General features: G+C 42.0%; 1 protein-coding gene across 2 annotated transcripts in view; it reads right to left on the bottom strand.

Annotated features, from left to right (window-relative positions):
- Positions 1–16581: 16581 nt before the first annotated feature.
- Positions 16582–22717, bottom strand: part of P2RX7 (purinergic receptor P2X 7) — a 356033-nt gene continuing 349897 nt past the window's right edge. For both annotated transcript variants that reach the window (XM_069619560.1, XM_069619561.1), the window contains one exon: positions 16582–17705. In XM_069619560.1, coding sequence (XP_069475661.1) covers positions 17253–17705 — 453 coding nt within the window. In that variant the 3' untranslated portion in view covers positions 16582–17252. The remainder of the gene's footprint in view (positions 17706–22717) is intronic.

The raw sequence follows: 22717 nt of genomic DNA, 5'->3' as shown, positions 1-22717 counted from the left end.
TCGCCCAAGGCCTATCGTGTGTGAAACTACCCACGTACCCCCCAAATAGATGTACCCTGCTCGCCCAAGGCCTATTGTGTGTGAAACTCCCCGCGCACCCCTGAAATACATGTACCCCACTTGCCCAAGGCCTGTCCCGTGTGAAACTGCCCGCGTACCCCCCAAATACACATACCCCGCTCGCCCAAGGCCTATCACTTGTGAAACTCCATGCATACTGAAATACACGTACCCCGCTCTCCCCAAGGCCTATTGCGTGTGAAACGTCCTGCGTACCCCCGAAATACACGTACCCCGCTCGCCCAAGGCTGTCGCGTCTGAAACTTCCTGCGCACCCCCGAAATACATGCAGGTACCCCATCCACCCTGGGCATGCCCCACAGGCAGGCCACACCAAAGGGGGGTGCTTTTTCTATGCAATTTACCTAGCACAAGCGGGGTACACATATTCCGAGGGGTGCGTCAGTACATTTTCATGCTTTTGGCTGCCGTGAGCGGGGTACGCATAGTATTTTCACGCGATTAAAGTGTACCGGCCCTGTAACCTGGTGCAGGGTTAGCGCGGCCCTTTGCGCTGCATTGGGGATTTCAATGCCTTTTCCTTGCGCAAGGGGCGTTCTTGGGGGCATAGCTGGCGCTGTGGGATGTTCTCTGCACCAGCGCTCAAAATGGCTTGCAAATTCCATGAATACACAGTGCACCAGAATGCGGTTTAGCGCACATGGCTGGCGCACTCTCCCTCTCTTCGCTGCTCACATGCGCTGCCTCTGCGCTGAAATCTATGAATTACCCCCTTAATCTCTTATAGAAACGAAGCCGCAGATTTGGAAGTCAAAAAAGCAGCCCATTACCCAACTACATTTGAAAGCAAGTATATGGCTGACAATACGGCAATGCATGTTGGTTAAGGAAGGATTTAATATGATGTCCACTGTACAGTTAATTGAAATACAAGGACAATCATCACAGGAAGAAAAAAAAAGTTATGGAAAAAACAGGGATGTTCTCCATCCCCTACGAAGGCAATTTGGAGACAGGATAGTACTGGAAAGCCAGTTTTGCCTCTCACATTGAGGGCAGTGTTGGAGCAGCTTCACTATCCAGTGCATGCGACTCAAGAGAGTCTAGCTGCTACTATTGCAGAAGAAAGGTTCGTACCAAACCATGTGGCACAGTTCATTATAAATTATATTTTGTGCCAGAAATGACCTGCAGGACACACATTGGGAACAGTGAGAGGAGTAATCCCCAGACCAAATGGACCATTTCAGTATTTGCATATACATTATGTAGACATAATAGCTAGAGATACATGCTGGTTGTAGTATTTCCCTTTTCTAGATGGATCGAGGCGATTCCATGTATGCACCCTGTTGCCTCGTGTGCCGCCGAGTTCATTGAGCGCAAAGTATTTCCAAGATGGGGTGTGTGCACATTTTTGCGATCCAAAAATTGACAGCACTTTGTAAATAAACTATTTGAAAATAGTTTTGCTATTAGGCATAAAACACCAGTTTGCATCAGCCTATCATCTGCAAGCCAAAGGTTTTTGTGAAAAATTAAATGGGGTTTGAAGGAAATGATAGCAAAATTGTAAGTCACTTTAAAAAAGGGATGGCTCCATTGCCTACCCCTTGCGCTGAATGTGCTGCGGAATCAGCCTGGCTCAGATCACCATCTGACTCCTCATGAGTTGGTGACTAGACTCATGGAAACTCCTCTCACTGCCCCAACAAGGGCAAATATAGATGCCCATAGTGTAGCAAGGGATTTAGATGATGAAATGCATGATTATTTGAAAACAATGAGTGCAAGTGTTTCTTTTATGTCTCAACAGCTCCTGAACCAAAGGGAGAGGTCAAAGGGATGCACAAAAGAAAACCTGCCCTTTGATTTGGAAGAAAACACTCAAGCCGCTATGCCTGTGTCCAGGGGATCAGGTGCTAATGTGAACGTGTACGTGCCTGGCGAGCCCCTGCTTTGACAACCCCCATGAAGTGGAGGAAGTAAGCCCTACTACTGTGAAACTAGAAGGAAGGCGAGCATGGATACATTTACATGATGTCAAATCCTATAATGGAGAAACCTTGACCTCTCCTTCAACTACCTCATCTGAAGTAAGTAAAGAATTTCAGTGTGTGCAGACAAGATCCATAACCAAAAGCCAAGACAAGGCAAAGGAAGGGAAGAAGAAGTAGAACATTTAGATTAGGGTTTCTTAAGGACTGATGGACTTGCAGTGATCCCAGAACACCTTCCTTGGATAAAAGAGACAATGTGACAATTTGACAGAAGCAGTAAAAGCCATAAGAAAAGAAGAATATTTGCTACCTATTGCACACATATTCTTACTTGCTATGTTCTCCTCTATACTGCAGTGTTATCAGCTTTTATAAGAAAATACAAACATTGTGAAATTTCAGAATCACGAACACCATTGTTTTAAGAATATTGCCAATTATTTTGCAGTTTGTTAGAAATGAATGAGTTAATAACCAATAAACTTGGTATATTAAAAATAAATTGGAGAAATGGAAATGTTTCAAGAAGTAAGAAATGCAGCTCCACAAAAGAAATGTACTGCACGAAGGATAATTCTTGCAGATTTTTTGTGGAATTTTGTCCCTAGCAAGAGTCCCAAAACCCCACGGATCTCTGATATTAAAAGAGATTTTTCCTCGAATAAAGAGGTGCTGAAGAAACAACGAAAGTAAAAATACATATTTTGACAAATCTAGCTAACGACCTATGGTAACAGCACATGAAAGGTGGGAGAAAGAATTTCAGAATAAAGTTGTTAAGTCTGTTTCTTAATACTGTATGCCGTGAATGTGGCAAGAACATTTATTGCAAGGGAAATGCCTACACATGATGCAAAAATGTCTCCGTCAACTTGCAGCATGTACCACCAGAGGACAATTCGAAGGACAATGGGCAACTCTAAAATGGCGATCAAGACAGACTTTCCCTTACGCATATATGAGTGAAAACAAAGAGGATGGAAACTGGAATGGGGTGGACAAGCAAAAACCTCATGTATCCGTCCCAGTACGGAGAACAAATAAAAACTGTTCAAATGAAAAGAATGAAGTGCTCAGACATGACTAAACAATAAGGAGAGCCAGGATAGTGGGAAATAACACAGCTGTTGGTGTATGGGCGTGCAGCAACCAGTACTAGATGGGAAGACGGCTGAATATCATGCCCTGCATACTTCTTGAAGGAAGCAATCCGCAAGGTGCAAAAGGTGGATGAATGCCTGCAATCTGGGCCAAGCATGCAAAACTAATTACCTGGATTGAGAACAAAGCAGGACCAGTGCATATATTGCAAGTAAAGTATGTGACAATCTGCTTCAAGAATGGTGGCAAGATCTATGTTGGTTGTTGAGAAATAAACTGTGCTAGGAATAAATGGAGGAAATGCAGTGTTAATGGATCGATATTGGGCTTTTTTACATGCAATTAGCCTAAAGACTGTTGAGGAGCGTGCGCCATTGTAATGGTACACGTCCCAGTGTTAGTGATTCCCCAAAGTGACATCCATATGGAGGAGTTTCCAAAAATGAATGAATATCAAAGGAGGAAGAGATCATTCCATATTCATCGACTAAAAGAGAGAAATATTTCTCATCAAAATCAATAAAGTCTTATCAAGACATTCCTGATGAATACAAATTATTCAGTAAGACCGCCATGATAATGGGATCTATATACTCATACCAGGACTCCAAGCAGCAGTGAATGCCAAATGGTTGTAGATCACCAGGTGGGAATTGCTGCAGATCAATTTAACGATAAAAGATTTAATGCAATCAAAGAACAAATGAGTGCCATTTGGCTGATGACCCTCCAGAACAGGTATGTACTGGATTTAATAACAGCAATGGAAGAAGTTTGTGCCAAAGTCAGGCATCTTGCTTTACATTTATACCATCTCATGATGGAGAAAACTGTACTCTGACAGAAGCAATAACAATGTTTACAACCCTGCATACAAAGATGGAAGAGGAAGCCAATGAGACGGCAGGAGAAGATTGGTTCTCATCTCTGTTTTCATGGATTCCATCTTGGTTGGTCGAATGCTTTCCAATTACTTGGAGCCATTCTAGTGTTAGTGATGCTAGGATTCTGTCTCATAAGGATCATCTTGGGACAATGCCAGAAGACAGCCAAGAAAGCTATTGGAATGAAGATAATGATTGAAATAAAGACAGAAGAAAGTATTCGAGAAAACATCAAGAAAAGTCATCTTGCACCTCCAGGAACAAGGTTTTACTATCACCAAGATATTCTGTTCAACAGCCGGGGATTGCCGATATATGGCCTGGAGTGTGGATGAACAAAACTGAAGGTCAGCTGAGAGGCGTGATGAAGATATGGGTCCATAAGAAAAGCAAATGATGATAGAAGATGGAGCAGGAATTGCGGAAGAGGAGGAGAAGAAGGGTATTGTTGAATATTCGACCAGATGGGGGAATGTAGAGGAGCAGGTGGAAGCCTCTCCTCTGGTCCCTGCCCCCTCACCACCGTCCTATTGGGGTAGCAGACGAAGAGCTACAATTGGGAACCTATGCATGAATCCATGCAAAATTGCTATACTGCGTCAAGTGTATGAAAGACGATATACACTCAGGCAGCCATTCAGAACATACCCTCACGTAGAGGCAGAAGAAGGATGTTACCAGGAAGGATGTCCACTACCAAGATGCCAGAATGCAGCTATGGGTAAAATGGACAAACACTAAGTAAAACCTGATGACAACAAAGATGTCATAAAGAAGATGTATGAACCTATGCCGAAACAATATGAAATACTTAAGACTGGCAATATAACTGAAGCACTAAGAGAAACATGCACCTAAGAACAAGGAAATCGTGAATATAAGAAGATGAGGTAATGTGCTGACCAATAACTGTATATACGCTGTATTGCAAGGTAGAAAAGCTGTATATACATAACGTTTAGGACAGCCATTGGAAGAAAATGGACAATGGCCGTGTTAAGAATCAAACCTGCTACCTCAAAAGACAAGCCTAGGATTGCAAATTGAAGAACTGACGAAGATATTCGTGTGCAGAATAGGGAGTACCTTGGCCTGGAATCAAGGAGGCTATTTGGAGAGATGGGTGTAAGGAACAAAGGGAGTTGAATGAACAGACCATGTGCATAAGACATTTCTGCTATGATTAGGAGAGACAAGGACATCTGCAAGTGCCAAGTGTTGAACAATCACTCTGTGAAGTGGAGTGAGCAAGTCTCTAAGGGCCAGAAAGGGTAATGGCATCCTGTTTAATAAAATAGCATAGTAGTAAATGAGAGGCTGAAATGGGCAAAATCGTTGTCGCCTAACACGTGACTCAGAAGTCAAAAACAAGGACCATTCATTAAAAGCTCAGATGGAGAAAGCGGTCTGCTCATACTCCCTTGAATGTTCTAGGACAGTGAGCAGACTATGAGGTCAACTGCATCTCGGGCACCTAGATTTCATTTTCACTCATGTTATGCTAAACAAGCTGAAAGTCCAAGGTTGGATGGGTTTGCCAACCAATTATAAAGCCTGCCACACACTTTTCCATACAATGTTGCATTTACCAATCTGCTGCCATATTCTCTGCTATAATCAGTATATTACATATGTAGAAGTGGCTCAGGGCGTGTCCTACAAAGGGCAGCCAATGAGATATTAACCCATACATAATTCTATAAGTAGACATGTTCCCCTAATAGGTTTTGCAAATGCCACATAGGATGATGTCATAAATTGTGTATGTAAAAATATATAAACTCTGTACAAACCAGATAAAGTGTGAATACGCATGCATCTATTTTGATAGTGATTATATCTCCCTGCTTTCTTTCATTGAGCTTAAAGCAGTATTTTAACATCTTCCATGGGTCTGTCCAGTTATTTGGTATTTACTGATAATTCCATCTAGCGCATAGAAGATGCTTGAAAGTGCCAGAGCACAGTACATCAATTTTGGCTCAGATTCAAGACTAATCATTTAAACCTTCTGCATTTAGCATGGATAAATCCTCTGATAAGTAAATCACGTCATAGGTGGTATCCCTCATTTGGGACATAGTGAATACAGCTCTAAATCCAATACCAGTTGCTATTGGGACTGAAAGAGGGGATAACACGAAGGAGAAGATGATTTGTCAGACTGCCTTAAATATTTAGCAAATGGAGACGTGGTCATATACTGGATGAGTGGTCCCCATGATGCAGAAATATATTGGATCTGGTTAAATGTGTTGAGATGGAAGAGATCTATGTTTTGTCGCCCTCCATCTCCAGTAGGCTTAAACTTATTAAGGGAGTTTATAATTGGTGTATGGGCAGGGAAGAGATGCTGGAGGACAGTTTAGATAGTAGAGGATCACATCCTATATGGACAACAGCCAATAGTTTGATAGACTGGATATCTTTAATTGCAACAGGTTTTATAGTAGACGTAACAATTTTTGAAAAAACTGTCAGCTAGTGAACTACACTGTATTGGCTACTTACAAATTCAACAGACTCTGCTGTACATGTGATATCCTAACATGACTAATTCATTGAGCATGTGATCTGAATACCATTGATGTCATTTGTTTTTAATGTTTGATTTTTGGATACTGTAAGGGATCAAAGAGTAAGACTCGGACACAGTAACAAGATTCAGTATGAAATAGGACCCTTGTCAAAATAATAAAAGGGTTCGGGAAAACCTACCGGTCTTTATCTATGAGGGGTTTTCCTGCCTCAATAAAACTAGTGAACGTCTGTGTCAGAATGATAAACAAAAAGAGCGTTCTCTGTCCTGTGTCCAAAACCCTCAACTGACCCTTACACGCTAAACTCAAAACAATGTGTACAAGGGGATTTTTGCAAGCTATGCACTTTTAGCTTTGAGAGCTCGAAACAAAGTTCCAAGGTGTTAAAAACAAAGGACTTAAAGTTCCATGAGATGAACGGTTCCTGCCTTCTCCTATGTTTCTTCTGGTCCTTCACCGTCTGTCTGATACTTCTGGAAAAAATTCAGACAATGTTCCACTGTTTCAAAGGGCTCTCCCCTCATGTCTCTTTCTTTATACTCTATTTCACTTCACAGTTTCAAGGGGGGGACAACTTCTACCTTGAGTTTCTAAACTTATTATGCTTCCACAGTTTTAAGGAAAATAACTCTTTCCCTTTGTCTCTTCTGTTTTTCACCATCCTATATATTAATATAGTAAAGGGTTATTCCAGGGGGTATAAACATTCCATTGAGTCTCTTTTAAACAGTTTTCTTGCACCTTCACTTCATCTGTGAAAAGGATTCAACCTGGGAACCCCCTCCCGTCCACTGCACACTTTCAAATGTTTGAACTAATCCAATACTATTATTTAAACAAAACTGTACAAATTATATGGATACTTGTTTCTGACAAATGTAAGCAAACGCAGAAATGTGAGATAAAAGATATATTTATATCAGAGCAATGTTATTTAAAAAGAATGGTTATTCAAAACAAGGTTATTTACAGAACGAAGAAACAAGGTAGTATCAATAGATGACACCCAAATTGAAGAAAAAATTCCAAGTCCAAATCAATTAGCGACGCGTTTCGAGGATGATCTCTTCTTCATATGGCCAGATTTGAACTCTTAATGTAAAAAGAAAACAGATTCAAAAACTGTTATGTAGACATAAATTGCAAACTTAATATATCATACTCTCCGTCTTCAACTTAATCATTAGTATACCTTGTTGCCCCTAAGGCGGTCCTCAACCCCTTCAATATAGGTGAAAAGATTCAACATGTTTTCATATGTATTGTCATTGATAATACACTTTTTGATGTATCTATGTTAAAAGATATGCAAGGTCATGTGGTAGTCCCCATCCTGTGGGCTTGACAACGTATAGTCACCAGTATTAATGTTAGGTTAAAGTAATCAATATCCAAAATTGTCAAGTAAGAGGCACAAGTAGGCTGTAAATGTTGGAAGTGAAAGATTCCTATTAGTCCACACACTATCAATCTAGTATATAAGTAGGAGGTCATACAGATATAGATAGTTACCCTTACGTGCACAAATCCCAATAACGTGGAACCGGAAGGTTGAAAAGAAATGGTCAGCATATCACAGTACACCTGGAAGTGTATTCCTCAATGCAAGGCGTATGCAATTAAAGATACTATAGAGCCAAAGAAAGCAGAAACATGTTAGTACTTAGCTGTATGTGTACAGATAATTCAAGTTAGTAAAATTAAACACAGAGTAACTACCTAACATAAGTGTGTACAATAGTAGGTAGTGGAGAAAAAAAGAAATCCAAGCAATAGGTGTAAAACCCAAGTCTCAAGTTGTAGCCTCTGGAATGCATCACAACTTGGCAATATCAACATGCGCATGAGAACTGATGGCAGCTATTGAAAAACAAAGTGGGGTCCAAATATGAGTAACAATCAAAAAGATAGAAAATCATGAGGGCATTACAAAATCAAAGAGTACGGAATAGGTAAAGAAATATACCTTAATGAAATTGCACTCATGACGAGAATGTAGACGCCAGTTAAGTCGGGGTAAATAATGCTCACCCGATCAAACAGGAAAAATGCTAGAATGACGGTCTATACAAAATTTCAAATGTGGAGCAAGTAGAAAAGAGAATACAGATCAGACTGGGGAACTTTCTACCTAGTCCCTAAAGCACATAATGTGAACTCGCTTGCGCCTACCTGAAGCACGAGGGGACAGCTCTTTACAGGGTCTGTTCCGCGAGACAGCATCTAGCACTGGATCCATGGAAACGCCACGCATCCAGTGAAATGCAAATAGGAAAGGTCCTTCATACAAAATAAAGGAAGGACTAAAAGGCAGGTGCCCGAGAAGTCGGCCATTTTAGAGTGGTGAAACCCAATATTGTAATGCTATGAAATAGAGGCCAGAGGAGGCTTAAGGTAAAAGAGGAACAAAATGGAAAGGGAAACAGGGTGAAGCGTAAACGCCAATCAAAGGAAATCTAAATAGAAACGTGAGGGGCATACCTCATAAGTGTTTAATAAAGACCATGTGAAGTACGTGTAAAATGGTATAAGCGCCAATCCGCTAGCAATTGGAGGAAGGAAAGATAAAAGTAAATAGCTATATAGAATAATGTTAACACAGATGCTAGAAATAGCCATCTAAGATGACTATTAGACTCAAGTCTGAAATCCACCAGTGGATAAGAACAGGAAAGCTTCTATTTTGTCCCCCCTAATTGATTTGGACTTCATTTTCTCTTCAATTTGGGTGTCATCTAATGATACTACCTTGTTTCTTCGTTCTGTAAATAACCTTGTTTTGAACAACAATTCTTTTTGAAATAACATTGCTCTGATATAAATATATCTTTTATCTCACAGTTCTGTGTTTGCTTACATTTGTCAGAAACAAGTATCCATATAATTTTTACAGTTTTGTTTAAATACCAGTATTGGATTAGTCCAAACGTTTGAAAGTGTGCAGGGGATGGGAGGGTTCCCAGGATGAATCCTCTTCCTTTTCACTATTTATTGTCAGGGTTTTGTGCCATGACCCCAGTTCCTTCCCTGCACCTAAAATTGATCAAAATTAATCTTTGAATTATTTTTACAATTTTCTATGAACCAAAGGTGTGCACCTTTGTCCAACCTCCTACCTTCAGTTTATCTCACTTCATATCTCAATTAACCTTAAAAGGGGTATGGTTCTCCCCTTTTCCTGTCACATTTCCTCTTTTTACCCCTGGGGTTCTCTTCTGCCAGGTGTAAGGAAGGCATGGAACCAAAAGTAAGACAGACAACTTCAAAAAGGCTTTGCAAAACACCTATCTAATCCTAAATCTACAGATCGGAGCAAGCTATGACCATCAAAAAAATATAACTCAGTCCTAGCGGTGTCTTGGCAAAATAAAAGGGCCTATACCAATAAACCTTTTGCCAAACCTTACATCTAAATACAAATAGTGTGGGGAAACAATGTTACGAAAAAGAAAGAAGTGTTCACAAAATTATATTTCAGAATGTTCAGGCTGTTGGCCTCCCTTCCCCACGTTTTCAGCACGGGGTAAGGCGGTTCACTCGAGCATAGCAAAGTCTCTGGTTTCTCTAGCATGAGGATACAGTTCAATCATTAGCATCAGGGCCTTCTGTGCCCAAGTCTCTTTGCCTTTCAAAGTCTCTTCATTCAGAGGGCCTGATGCGACAAGTAAACAATAGGTTCTTTTCCTCTTTCAGATTTTCACAAGCACTCAAGTTCTTAGGCGATTCACTATTCACCCCGGAGCCCCCTCATCCGGGCTCATATCCTTTTAATACAATGTTTGTACAATATTCTCTCTTGGGTGAGACACGGTTCACCCTGGATCCCCCTCTCCCTCACCCAGGTTCTGACCAATTTCAATTTCACATGTAAATTCTTAACGCAAACTTGCTTTAACAAAAAGCTCTTAGCTGATCTACCTCTGCTGGGCTCGGACCAACTGCATCTACTTTCTTTATATTCTTACTATCGAAGACTTTCGAATGTGCCCAGGGTTTTGCTTGACCCGTTGCAGGACCAATTCGATTTCACAATTCCTTTTCTTGTAACATTTGCCACCTCTCAGTTGGATACCTAACAGACTTTCATAGGAGTACCACGTGGCGCCGGACCACTCTGTCTACGGTATTGTGTCTTGGCTTCAAAGTTCAATCACTCATCTGCGGTTTATGTTTGCGTCGTTTGACACATACGTTTCATACACTGTTCTCTTCAGTTTTCAGTATACAATCTTGCTGCTTGCAACCTTGGCTCCAACACAGACCCGTCTGGTATCAGTCTCCCCAACTCACCGGCTGTGCGGACTTCAATGGTGCTGCTTTGTTGTAGGAGCTAAGGAAATTACTATAGTGGCAAACTATTCTCCCTGCCTTGACTATCGACACAGGAGAGCCCCAGGTACCTCAGACACACAATGCAGGTTTCTTCAGCTTTGATTCCGGGTCTTACGTTTCTTATTCTCGAAGGTTCGTGAAAGAAATGGTCTTTCGCTGAAAAGGTCAAGGGCACTTCCCTCCTTGCAACCCTCTTCAGTCTTGCCGTCTTTCGCCTCGTATTAAACTGTCATCTTTGAACTGTTGCTTCCTCCTGTGCTTTGCCTTGCTCAGCGTGTGCTTTTGTGCTCCGCCTTTTATCTGTGTGGCAAAGTGTAATGGAAGTCAGGTGTGTGTAATTATCAGTAATTGCCGGACCCTGCTTGACCATTGTATTGGGACATGTCAGGTATACGGCTCGGGTGTTAGTTCTCTCACAGTTATCTGTCCGTGAGAAGGTTTTCAAGTTGGAAAAGGGGAGGGGGGGAGGGCTGAGTTCCTAAGTATTCTACCTGGTAGGCTGGGGTAAAGGTGTTACATGGAAAGGGATACCACGTCTCGCCATCCGGTGTCCCATTTCCACTCCCTGAGGACCCTTCACCCAGGTGACCTTCCCGCACTGGTCCACCCCCAGGAACTGGATCCAAAAGCGATGGCCGTGTCCTGACCCCCTGGATGACAGATCCCTGGGCACTAGCGGGTGAGAAACCTTCACATTTCTCACACAGGGTATTGCATCTTTATTACTGATTCTTAAAAGGGGTATGGGTCTTCCCTTTTGTATTCATTATCACTGTTCCACGGTTTCAGGTTTACTTCTCTTCTTACTCCTGGTTTACTTTCCTTCCAGGATATCACAATTCTGTTTCTTGGGTGCGGGTCCCAGACTCACACAATGCCTGGTTTACTCTCCTGCCAGGGATGTATATCCTTTCACGCCTCTTTCTTTATACTGTTTGTATTTTTATCAACCTCTTTCCAAGGTTTGAGTCACCAACCCTTTCTTAAAACTGTTCGTATTTATATCAGTTTGCCCAATTATTTTAAATTGGGCTTTCTCCCACTGTTGATATGGGACGCTCATTCTCAAGCACTCCGGTAACCACTCACTCTCTCTGGGTTTACCAGGCAGCTGTGGTGTTCATTGCGTCCTTCCATCTTCATCTCCTTCGGTTTACTGACTGTGGGTGCGTCCCATTAGCCGTTTGGCTCCTGCTATATCTTCGTTTCTGGTGGCTCCAGCTGCCTATAGCAATAAAGTGGTGAGCTTTTCTTGGCCAGGTCTCTCTAACGCCGTTTTAGTCACCCTAGGTGCTGCCTTCCACAGTGTGCTCACCTCCGGTGTTCCAACCAGCATCAGCACAAGCTGTGTTCCGCTGCAGTTTCTGCCGCTCACTTGTATTCTGTTCAGCTGTGTGTATTTTAAACTTCCGGGCATTAGTTAACACTTTCCAAAGATTAGAATGCAGCATTTGCTTACCGCTTCTGGTCATCCTCATTGTTCCATCCCTCTTCCTTGTCTCAGCCCTAAAGAAAAGGGGGAGGGGGGGCAGGGGAGGCAAATAAAGTTGTTGGTCAAGAAAGCATGGGAATTCTGTATCTACGTCACAATAAGCCATACAGGCATGATGCAAAGGCACATGGGTGCCATTAGGAATAACATCAGATGGTTTATTTTGATTCAGTGCTTTCCTGCCTCTCTGGAGTTTGTCCTCCCCTACGCGGTTCTCCTGCAGATAGCCAGCCCCCAAGGTCAGAGTCAGATAACTTCTGACTTTCCCTGGCGATGCAAGAGAAGCTTCACTCCATCGCTAGAATCGTCAGAATACTCATACTCAATACAAATATGTTTAAAATGAAAATCAAAGTCACACTGTATGCAAAGATTTTGTAAAAGAGGCTAGCACATTTCACACAAAATAATAGGACGACACCCAAAAAGGATTCATAAAAGGGAGATGTGCATCAGAAAATGTTAGGACATCAACCTTATGTGGTCGATGTGCACACGAAACCGAAACTCTAGCAGTAATGTCCATCCACGCAGAAAAAGTATTTGATCAAGTAGAGTCGCGGCTCCTGAAACTAGCCCTTTCGGGGGGGGGGGGGGGGGGGGTGTTACAATTTGTATTTGTATTTTATTTATTTGTAAAGCGCAGCCAGGCCCATGGGCATCTGGGCGCATAAAAGAGTCATGGCTCCCTATGCTGGCCGCACAGCTTGCACATGGGTAAATGGCTACCTCTGTGCCTCCTTGTCATTGACCAGACAGGGGTGCCCATCATCCCCATTGTTATTTGTGTTAGTGGTGGGAGGGATGTATGCCTTTACTTTGTCAGCATTCACTTCTCCAGCACTTCCCTTTTCACATTTACTTCGCCAGCTATTTAGTTTGTCTACATTGACTTTGCCAGTCATTTACTTTGCCATTGCAGGGGAGACCCCCTTCTTTTCTACCCCAAATGCTTACACCCTATTACTCCTTGACCCCAAACCTAAACTTGCACCATCCCTCTACAAAACGTGAAGCTGCAGACAAAGAAAAGGCATGACAAAGTATATGTATGACAAAGTATATTTATGACAAAGTAAATGCCTGGCGAAGTCAATGTATGGCAAATTAAGTTTATGTTGCAAAGTAAAGGGGTGGGGGTACCGTTAGTGGTGAAGCCCCTGGCCTAGATCATCATGGCAGGTGGAGGACATAAGAGACACCAAGTATTACAGGGAAGTGCACAAAATGTCCCCATTTGCCTTTTATATTTTACTCACACTGACAAACGCTTCTACCGCTATCCCTGGACTAAGAAACAGACTAGAACATTTCAAATACACATAGCCTCAGCTTCAAGTTGGAAAACATATAAGTACTTAACCTGATGCTATGAAATACTCTTACAGACTTTAACAAATTCACCCCAATCGGATGGGTAAACGACAGGCTGAAACAGTTACAGCTTTCCAAACCGAAAACTAACCATATGGGGCAAATTAACCAGAGTTGAACCAACACGTTTGTTTTATTACTCCTGTATTGTGTGTATGACATCATAAAATACATTTTAAAAAAGTAAATGAAATATGTCAAGTGTTATAAATTGGAAAAACTTGTTTTGTGACATTCAAAAACCTCCAAGGCACCACTGATGCTGTGGGGAGAAAATGGCAGCAAATTGCCTTTGACATCAAATGATAAACACGTACACTATTTTGACCTGAAACTTGAATTGATGGTGTAAGTCATGGCATCCAGATATAGTAATGGACTGTATTGTGAACAGTATCAATAGCCAAGGACTGGTCAGATGCATTTTAAACCTGTGAGCAAAGGTCTGAAAAAATTGAAAAACTTTGCAACTGTGATTGCCAATTGTGGTTTTGAGGCTGAGTGACTGGAGGTAGCTGTGTAAGTATACAATGTAATCAAGTCTGTAATATGCACAGGCTACATGCAACTTGCAGCAAATTCTATATTTTGTACAATATTTACGAGCACCTTTTAGGATTCTTCCCTCAGAGCAGCACCGGCCGAACATGTAAGACCCAGATTGGCAATTGGGAGCAAATGCTATGGCATTGCGATGACCTAGAGTAGTCTTGGTAGGCCTGGGTGGTGCAATGCTTATAGACTTTATCCCACATCCAGGTTTTGGAATGCTGGGAGACCAGATCCAGGGATGTGGGCTTCCGAGAACTGCAAATCAACTGTCTCTTGATTGCATAGCAATGAATTACGTTTAAATGGCAAAACTAAAGTTGCAAGAAGAAGGAAGTAACAGAAAAGACTAAAAAAGCAATTATGAATGGGGACTGTCCATTATGTAAGGGAGAACGTAAGCATCATTTCTTCAGAATTTTGGGAGAATGGCCGCTATATTTTGAACATCTGATCTAATATGAACTGGATGAATGCTCTAGCACCCTGACATTTTATTTAGTTATTGGGGCGATTCACTGATGGCCTAATGACATATTTCATTTAATATGGCCACTCAATTCTAATGAGTTGCTTCACCAGTTTGGCAACTAATAAAACAAATAAAAAAAATACCTTGTGTGATATTCAAAAACCATCCAGCAACTGCAACACCTGGACACCTGGCAACCCCGTCCGACCCCTGGCACTGCAGCTGCGACCCTGGAGGGCTCAGACTTCAAAAAGCAAGAATTTTGTTTTGAAGTCACTATGACTTTGGTTTTTGTAACGAAAATCATTTCTTTTTAAAGGCAGAGTGACTTTTTTCATTTCATTTTGAAATCCATGACATTTTTACTGAGTTTCTACAATAAAGTAGGCATGATAAGTGTTATTACCTGTCTAGCTTGGCATTTGGGTCCAGCCAGTAAAGCCTTTTCTCACTGTTGTGGTATATTTTCCGGGCATATATAATGAAACACCATAACTGTTACGTGACTAGATTTGCATTTTGGTGCCGCTAGTCTAGCGATTTCTTACTGTGGCTTGACATTTTGTATTGGGCATCACTGCTAAAGCAATCAAGATACGTGTAATTACCTGGCTAGACAGGCATTTGGGTGCAGCCAGTCTAGACTTTCTTTACTGTGGCATGGTACATTTTGTCTGGGCATCTATGATAAAGTAAACATGATAAGTGTTATTACGTGGCTAGATTGGCATTTTGGTGCAACCCATCTAGGTAGCTCTACCTGTGCCATGCCATTTTTTACTGTGCATCATCAAGGCTACAGCATACATGATAAGTGCTATTACGTGTCTAGCCTACGTTGTGCAGCCAGTTTTTACATGTTTTCTTATAGTGGCATTGCATTTTCAATAGCAAAGCGGTAAGATAACACAGCAGGTTGAGCGGTCGCTGCTGCAATTTATGTGTGACCTGCAGTTTGCAGATTCAAATCCCGACAGGGCCAACTCAACCTTTCATTCTTCCCGAGGTTGATAAATGAGTACCACCTTCAGTTGGAATGATAATTGTATTTAAATATGTGCTATTTATAGTAATTTGGCGAAAGCACTATATAAATAACGAATTATTAGCATGAATCAAAGCATTAACGCTCCTGTGCATTGTTGGTGACTTGCATCAATTGGATTTTTGGATACTGTAATATTGCAGCAACTAGCAATGTTGGGGCTCTACTTATCATATAACGACAATACCCGAAATGCAGCTGTAACTGGCATAATATGGAAGTAACTGGCCATACAATGCTGAAGTGGCATATCTATTGCAGTGCCCCGGCCTATGTTGATTCTATTGGGTCCAACCCTAGGATATCATGACCCCATCCATGGCATATGAGGGCAGCACCCTTGCTAAAATGTGGTTGGTATCTTAAATATTCTTGTTTGCTTTAGTGCCTATTTGGTATTTTTAAAATTGTACATTTATGTCCTTTTTTAAAGCCTGCAAGCCTCTTCTGGTGATGTCACCAGGGGTAAAGAGGAACGGATGCCATCCAGGTCAAAGGTCATGTGACCTGACTTCCTGTGATGTCACTTCTGCTACCCCAGGCATTTTAGTGAATCAACATCCCTGGGTACCCATGCCTCCCCTTTATTTCCAGACAAAGGCACCGATGCACTGGAGAAAAATATATGGACCCCTGCACAGCTATAGCATAGCCTCACTCATCACTTCATTTTGAATAACCTTTCCCTTTCACTTACAGGTGCAGCCCAGTTATTAGCAATATTGTATGACATAAGCAGAAATTAAAAGTAGAAAAAAAAGGACAAAACCATTCATCAACCAGCCAATCTGGCAGTATTTATTACAAGGGGTAGCGATGTTAAAATAGCTAAGTTAATGAGATTAAAAAAAAACAGTGACGTGAGACGAATGGTTGAAAGACATGCCGCAGTCCTCCCATCTGCCCCACGAGTCCGTTAAGTTTTGATGGAGGCTGCGGATGAGATCATGGAAGTGGCAAATGCCCAGCTAGACAAAATGGGGAAGTAGAGCATGAGGCTGGGGAAAGGCAGAACAATGGTGGAGTCTGGATGACACTGGGCTCTACTTGATCCTGGGTGATCTATCCTTCTCCCCCCTCTTTGGAGGATCTAGCTTGCGCACTATTTGTTGGTGACAGGATATTGGGCCAGACCATGGACAGTAAGATGGAAGAGACAAACATTCTTTAGCAAGAGGTGCAAACACATGTGGCATTTGGAACCATATCGTTATGTTGAGTAACAAGCACACCTCTTATGCACCCCACCGGACTCTAAAATGTTTCAACCACGATGTTGTCAAACCATCTAAGTTGGTGCTTAAAATTAACTGTTGTGGCTTTGTTAAAAAAATATACACATATGTACATATATAACATTCAGGCTTATAAAAAAAAAGTGATGCTTCCTGTGGTTCTACTGGCACATCTTAAAGGACCCTGAAAAGATTATGTGACCTGCCCTAAAAACCAGAGTACTTCCCATCTTTACTCGGATACATTTCCCTAATGGTCTGTTTGCAGCAGCTGGGTATGACGACGTAGCTCTCGATCTCGCCAGAGCCAAATCGCCAGTGGATGTACTGCGCGTACGCGCCGTGCCGCAGCTTGTCGTTGATGTCCGCGCTGTGCAAGTCCAACAATGGCTCTTTGTAGAGCAGAATGAACTCTAACGTGGGTCTGGACAGGACCAGCCGTGCAAACAAAGACGCAGCTGTGACACAGGGCCCCTTGCTCTGTCGGCAACATAGCTGCTCCTTCAACTTTGCCATTGAGTAGCATCTGCCACACACACACCAAGGTACACTTTCAGGGTCACTCTTGCCAGACCGGTTGAGCAGTGGCAATTCCTCTGGATTCTGAGAGACAAGAACTGGTAGTTGAACGTCCCTCAGACTCCTCCCACTTTGTTGCATCTGAAAGAAAATGATTAGATTAAGTTACAGTGCATGTACTCCCATTTTACATTCCTTAGGCGTCCTAACACTGATTGAATGCTTGTCATGCACTCCGGCAACCACCTTTGTACTGAAACTAATCATAGCACATGCGAGTTGCTTTTTGATGGAGGCAAATGCGTCCTTCATTATTTTCACTAATTAAAGCTCTCTATTCATTGGTAATGTTCCAAATATTGCAAATCAAATGTTTCTTTTCATCAACTTACTCTGAATACAGTCTATATTTGTGTCTCTCTGATTAAACTGCACACCCCTCATTAAGGGTTGCTAAGGTGATGCGATGTCCTGTATTAATATGCAAATGCATAGAAAACATTTAAAGCACTGAAAAGGTAAAATAATGACAATACGGTGAGAACTATTTTAATTTTTTTTGTCTAAGTAGGCATGCTCGAAGTTCACAAGAAGATAGCTGTAGGACCATCAGGCAAATGCATTGCCTTTAAAAGCAAGAGTCTTAAGCCCTACTCTGCTGTCCCTTCCCGCTTTATGAATCCACCGGGGATATGACTCGAGCATCATCCACCCATCGCAGTGTCTGTAAAGATGGATTCTCAAATTCTCAACCCTGTGGAGTGATTCTGAGAGGCCAGCAGGCCACCCTATTCTGGTGAACAGGGAAGAGAGAAGAGAAGAAGAAAAAAAAAAAAAAAAAAAAAAAAAAAAAAAGACACTGGGGTCATTACGACTATGGCAGTAGCCATGCCGGTAATTACCAGCACGGCTGTCGTCAGTCATGAATTTTGCGGCACCCGGCAATGGCCAATTACTGGGGCATTACAGCCCCAGCGGACCCGGTAATTGCCCATTGCCGGGTGACGGTAAATATTACTCCCCATTCCCATTCGAGTCCCATTGGACTCAATGGGAATGGGGAGGACGGACGCACCGTCACCATTCATGAATGGCGCCGGTGCATCCGTCTAGATATGCGAGCGGGTGCCTTGCAGTCCACGGTCAGACCTGGCAGGCTGAAAGGCACCCGCAAGCTTACCAGTACCGTTGTTACCGGACCGCCAAACTTGTAATGAGGCCCACTAAATTCTAGCCAAACTATCAGGGTAGGTGACTGAGCAGGAAGGTCTCAACTCAGGAGGGGGTGGAATGGGTCTATGAGACACACACGGATAACTCAATATTTCTATTCAGACAGTATGTATAAAACAAATGCAGTTATTTATTGGTCCTTGAAACAAACTCTTTGCAATTACAATAAAAAGGGAAGTAAACATACTAAATTCACAGTATGCACTCACACATATACATACATTCACCCTGGGGTGCTTTCCTAAAGACCACAGGCACTTTACTTGTTTGGCCAATTAGATCAGATTCAGGTAAGGACACTAGCCAACTGCATGTGGTAAAGTCAGTGAAGAAGAACAGGTAATTGCTGTAGAACCAACGGGTATACTATACGGGTAAGTATAGTAGAAAACAGCTAAAACACTACAGTGTCTTTAAAGTGGCAGAGCAGTTGGCAAAGCCAACATATAGGGCTAAGGGTTCCAGCTACGAAGAAACAAAACAAATAAAGTTCTTTAGGGGTCCTCTCCTAATCCCACCACCCTAGGACGAGTCCAGGGGGAGGGGTAGGATTGTTGGTCAGAACTCCCCTGATGACAGCGAGGCAACAGAGAGGAATGGTTCTGACTGTGTGCGTTAAACCCTATGGAAGGAGGGGGTGGGAGGAGTAGAAACAGATATGTAAACTCGTCTCCTTTTCTGAGATTACATCAGAAGCCAATCCTGGGGTTTCTGAATCTACTGGGCCAACGTGGTGGTTCCGTTGAAGGGGGTCGAGAAGGGTCATTAGTTCAGAGGTCACTTTCTGCGTAAGGATTGGGTCGGCTAGTCTGCGGTTTTGCACTCTGGGGAGATGGTTCCTGTGACTGGATAGCTGGATGACCATGGTATGACCAGAAACCACCACCACATTGCAGACGACATTCAGTGACCCCCCCCCCCCCCAGGACACAACAAAGGCGGCTGCAATGATAAACACCACAATCAGGTGGCAGAGCAGAGACCAAGAAGCTGGTCCTGAAAGACTCCGGTCTACTGCAGAGCTGCAACTGCTGAGGAAGGCTTCTTGTCTCGCCAGCTCAGGACGGGAACCGATGCAATGAACAGTCCCAAGTGAGAGCTGGTCAGTCCACAGGTGGTCCCAGGACACTTCTGATGGCTTCCAAAAGCAGTATTCCTGAGCAGGGATTGGGACTGGCTGTTTCTACCAATCCAGAGGTTGAAGTACCAAGGAAGGCCTTCGGGAGATCAGAACAAAGGAGCAGGGCTTCTCTGGGACTTTAATGGCGGCAATGCTGGTTGGCTGTAAAGGTGATACACAGGTCTTCAGCTGAATGCTCCTCTTCGGAGGTCTCCCTAAGGCCACCAAATGGTAGGGATCTGCACCATTCAAACTGGCATGGGCGGCCCAGTCCCGGACAGCCTGCGGCCACCACATCTGCCCAGCAAAAGACATACTCTGGCCAGGATGTGGACTGGGACCAGACAGTCCTAGCCCCCACATACAGCCACAAGTGCATAGCACTGCTTTGCCCAGGAAAGTCAAGGATTTCACTTGTATGACATATCCCTGAGAGGGAAGGAAGAAGTCCAAAGAAAAACATGGCCAAGGGAGATGCAGGAAATGTGTGGCACAGCCATTTTAGAGTATATGGTACTATAAATGGCATTATGCTGTAAAATGCAAACGTGCATGCAAGAAAAATAAGAAATCACGGTGGAAAAATATCGGCTGCCACCCGCTGGTCTTGGACACATCATGGAAGTAACAGAAATGTTACTTAAAAATAAAAGGACAAGGGATACAATGTACCCTTGCCCGACTCCACTGTAAGACATGGTGTGCAGCTTAAAAACAACGAGGAATTTAGTAATGGAGACACAATCCTGCTGCACTGATAGCCATAGGGACTGATCAGTGCCCCCAAAATAGATTAGCTAATGAAGATCAGTAAAGCAAAATGGATTTACTTGCTTTCAAAAGTCAGGTCAGGTTACTCACAAAAGCAAAACGTTGGGGGGTAGGGATGTGTGTGCATAGATGTCTATGGACTGAAAGCAGCAAAAGTAAACACCTTCCTAACAGTGTCTTTGAGAGAATAAGCTTGCTAAAGATCTTACTGGTGACATTGGGGCGAGAGAGGAGTCAGTTATTCTCGGATTGCCTCCTATCCCCTTTTTTATGTGGGCACTATCTCTGCCAGCCTCCAAGATGCTGAAATCGTTCACAAATATAGGAAGGCATTAAAAACCACAAAGAGGATAAATACATCGCAAACACACTACAATGTTATAATGTGCAAAAACTTTAAACATGTTGATGTGTCCTTTTACATTTTGAGATACTTTAAACTATTAAAAAATGGAAGCATAAACAATTCATAAATGAAAAAAGGCGACACTACATTGTAGCACAAGAATAAAATTGCACAAATATGTAAAATAGGTGTGTGGGAAAAGAAAGCATATGGTCACTTCTTTAAGACTTCAAAAATTAAAACAAGGTTTTTAAATAAAGGCAACAAAAATCAAGCACAAGATCATTCAAACTGTAATACATGTTTTACTATTTGTAGGATTATACTGATGGATTGGAGGGTGGTCCCATTCAACGCGAGTCATTGCAATTTGGTCAAACCTTACATTCATCACTATTCAGTTTTGAAATAATGCTAACAAGTTTATAGAAACCATCAAACTGTTTAAAAATAATATATGAATAATGTATAAACCAGTGACACCAAATTCAATTACTAGCGCAAATAAAACATAGCATACTATATTTTAAATGTTTAGAATCTTCAAAACAAAAAATGTTAACATGATGACATCTTTATATAGGTTAGTTGGTTTGTAATTAAAACCTTACACAATCATCATCGAACAAAGTGATATATAACATTACCAATTGGGTTAAGATTACATTAAAAAGTACAGTAGTAAACTCGTTTTTTAATACATTAAAGACTAAAAAAGTGTAACATCATAACACAATAAGAGCAGAATTAATTCAGGTAATATAGGCTAAAGTGGGCATCTATGTTGTTATATGAGGTTCCAACATGTTATCTTTAAAAATCTTGTAATGGCTAGAAATAAGGAGATGTTTTCGCCCATCATGAATCGGGCCCAAAGGCGTTCTCCACCATGCACAAAATAAAAACAAGTATACTTTTGAAAGCATGAGATTCTTGGGTTATGCATTACAGAGCAGTAAATAACGAGGTGCTTCAGAGTCTCAAGGGTTTGCTCACATCTACATAATCTACAAGGTCTCTCCTCTTTAGTTACACCCCCTTCTAGGTCCCATACATTCCAGTGTGGGGGCCTGGTTAATTTGAATCTCATATAGGTATGCACTTCTAATCCGATTGCATGGAAATAATATAACATATTGCAGAATTGCCCCTCTCTTGCAAAAGAAAAAAGGCATATTACGAATATAGAGAGTATGTTTGTATCTGTTCTATGGTGGCCCTCCAATCACGCTGGTATCAGCCCTCCAGTTAAGGGGCTTGCTGGCCACTTTTACTCTGTAAAAATAGGCAAATACTCCAAACAAATAAAAATAGGGAGTAAAAAGACTTCCAGCAAAAAATAGGAAACAGACACATAAGACCTTGTGCCCCAGCATTCAACCAAACAGCTCCAGGCATATGTCTGGACCAGTAGTGCATGTAGTACCACAGGAAGAAACTTAATCATTATTATTAGTATTACTGTCTGACTGGAAGTAGTAAAGTTGTGTCTTTTGATGTACATGTACAACTATATGCAATGAAATAATTACTAAAACATTTCTGTTTAAAACATTTCTCACAAAATACTTCCATTGGGAAATGGACTTGCATTTTTACTCCCCCACAAAATCATTTTACTCTCAATTTTGAAAAATAGGGAGTAAAATAGTCTGTCAAAATCTTATCTGGAGCACTGGCTGG

Source organism: Ambystoma mexicanum, chromosome 10, assembly GCF_040938575.1.
Source record: "Ambystoma mexicanum isolate Mex_15411 chromosome 10, UKY_AmexF1_1, whole genome shotgun sequence".
Lineage (NCBI taxonomy): Eukaryota > Metazoa > Chordata > Amphibia > Caudata > Ambystomatidae > Ambystoma > Ambystoma mexicanum.
Note: the sequence above shows the minus strand (reverse complement) of the source record. Positions and strands in the feature narration are given on the sequence as shown.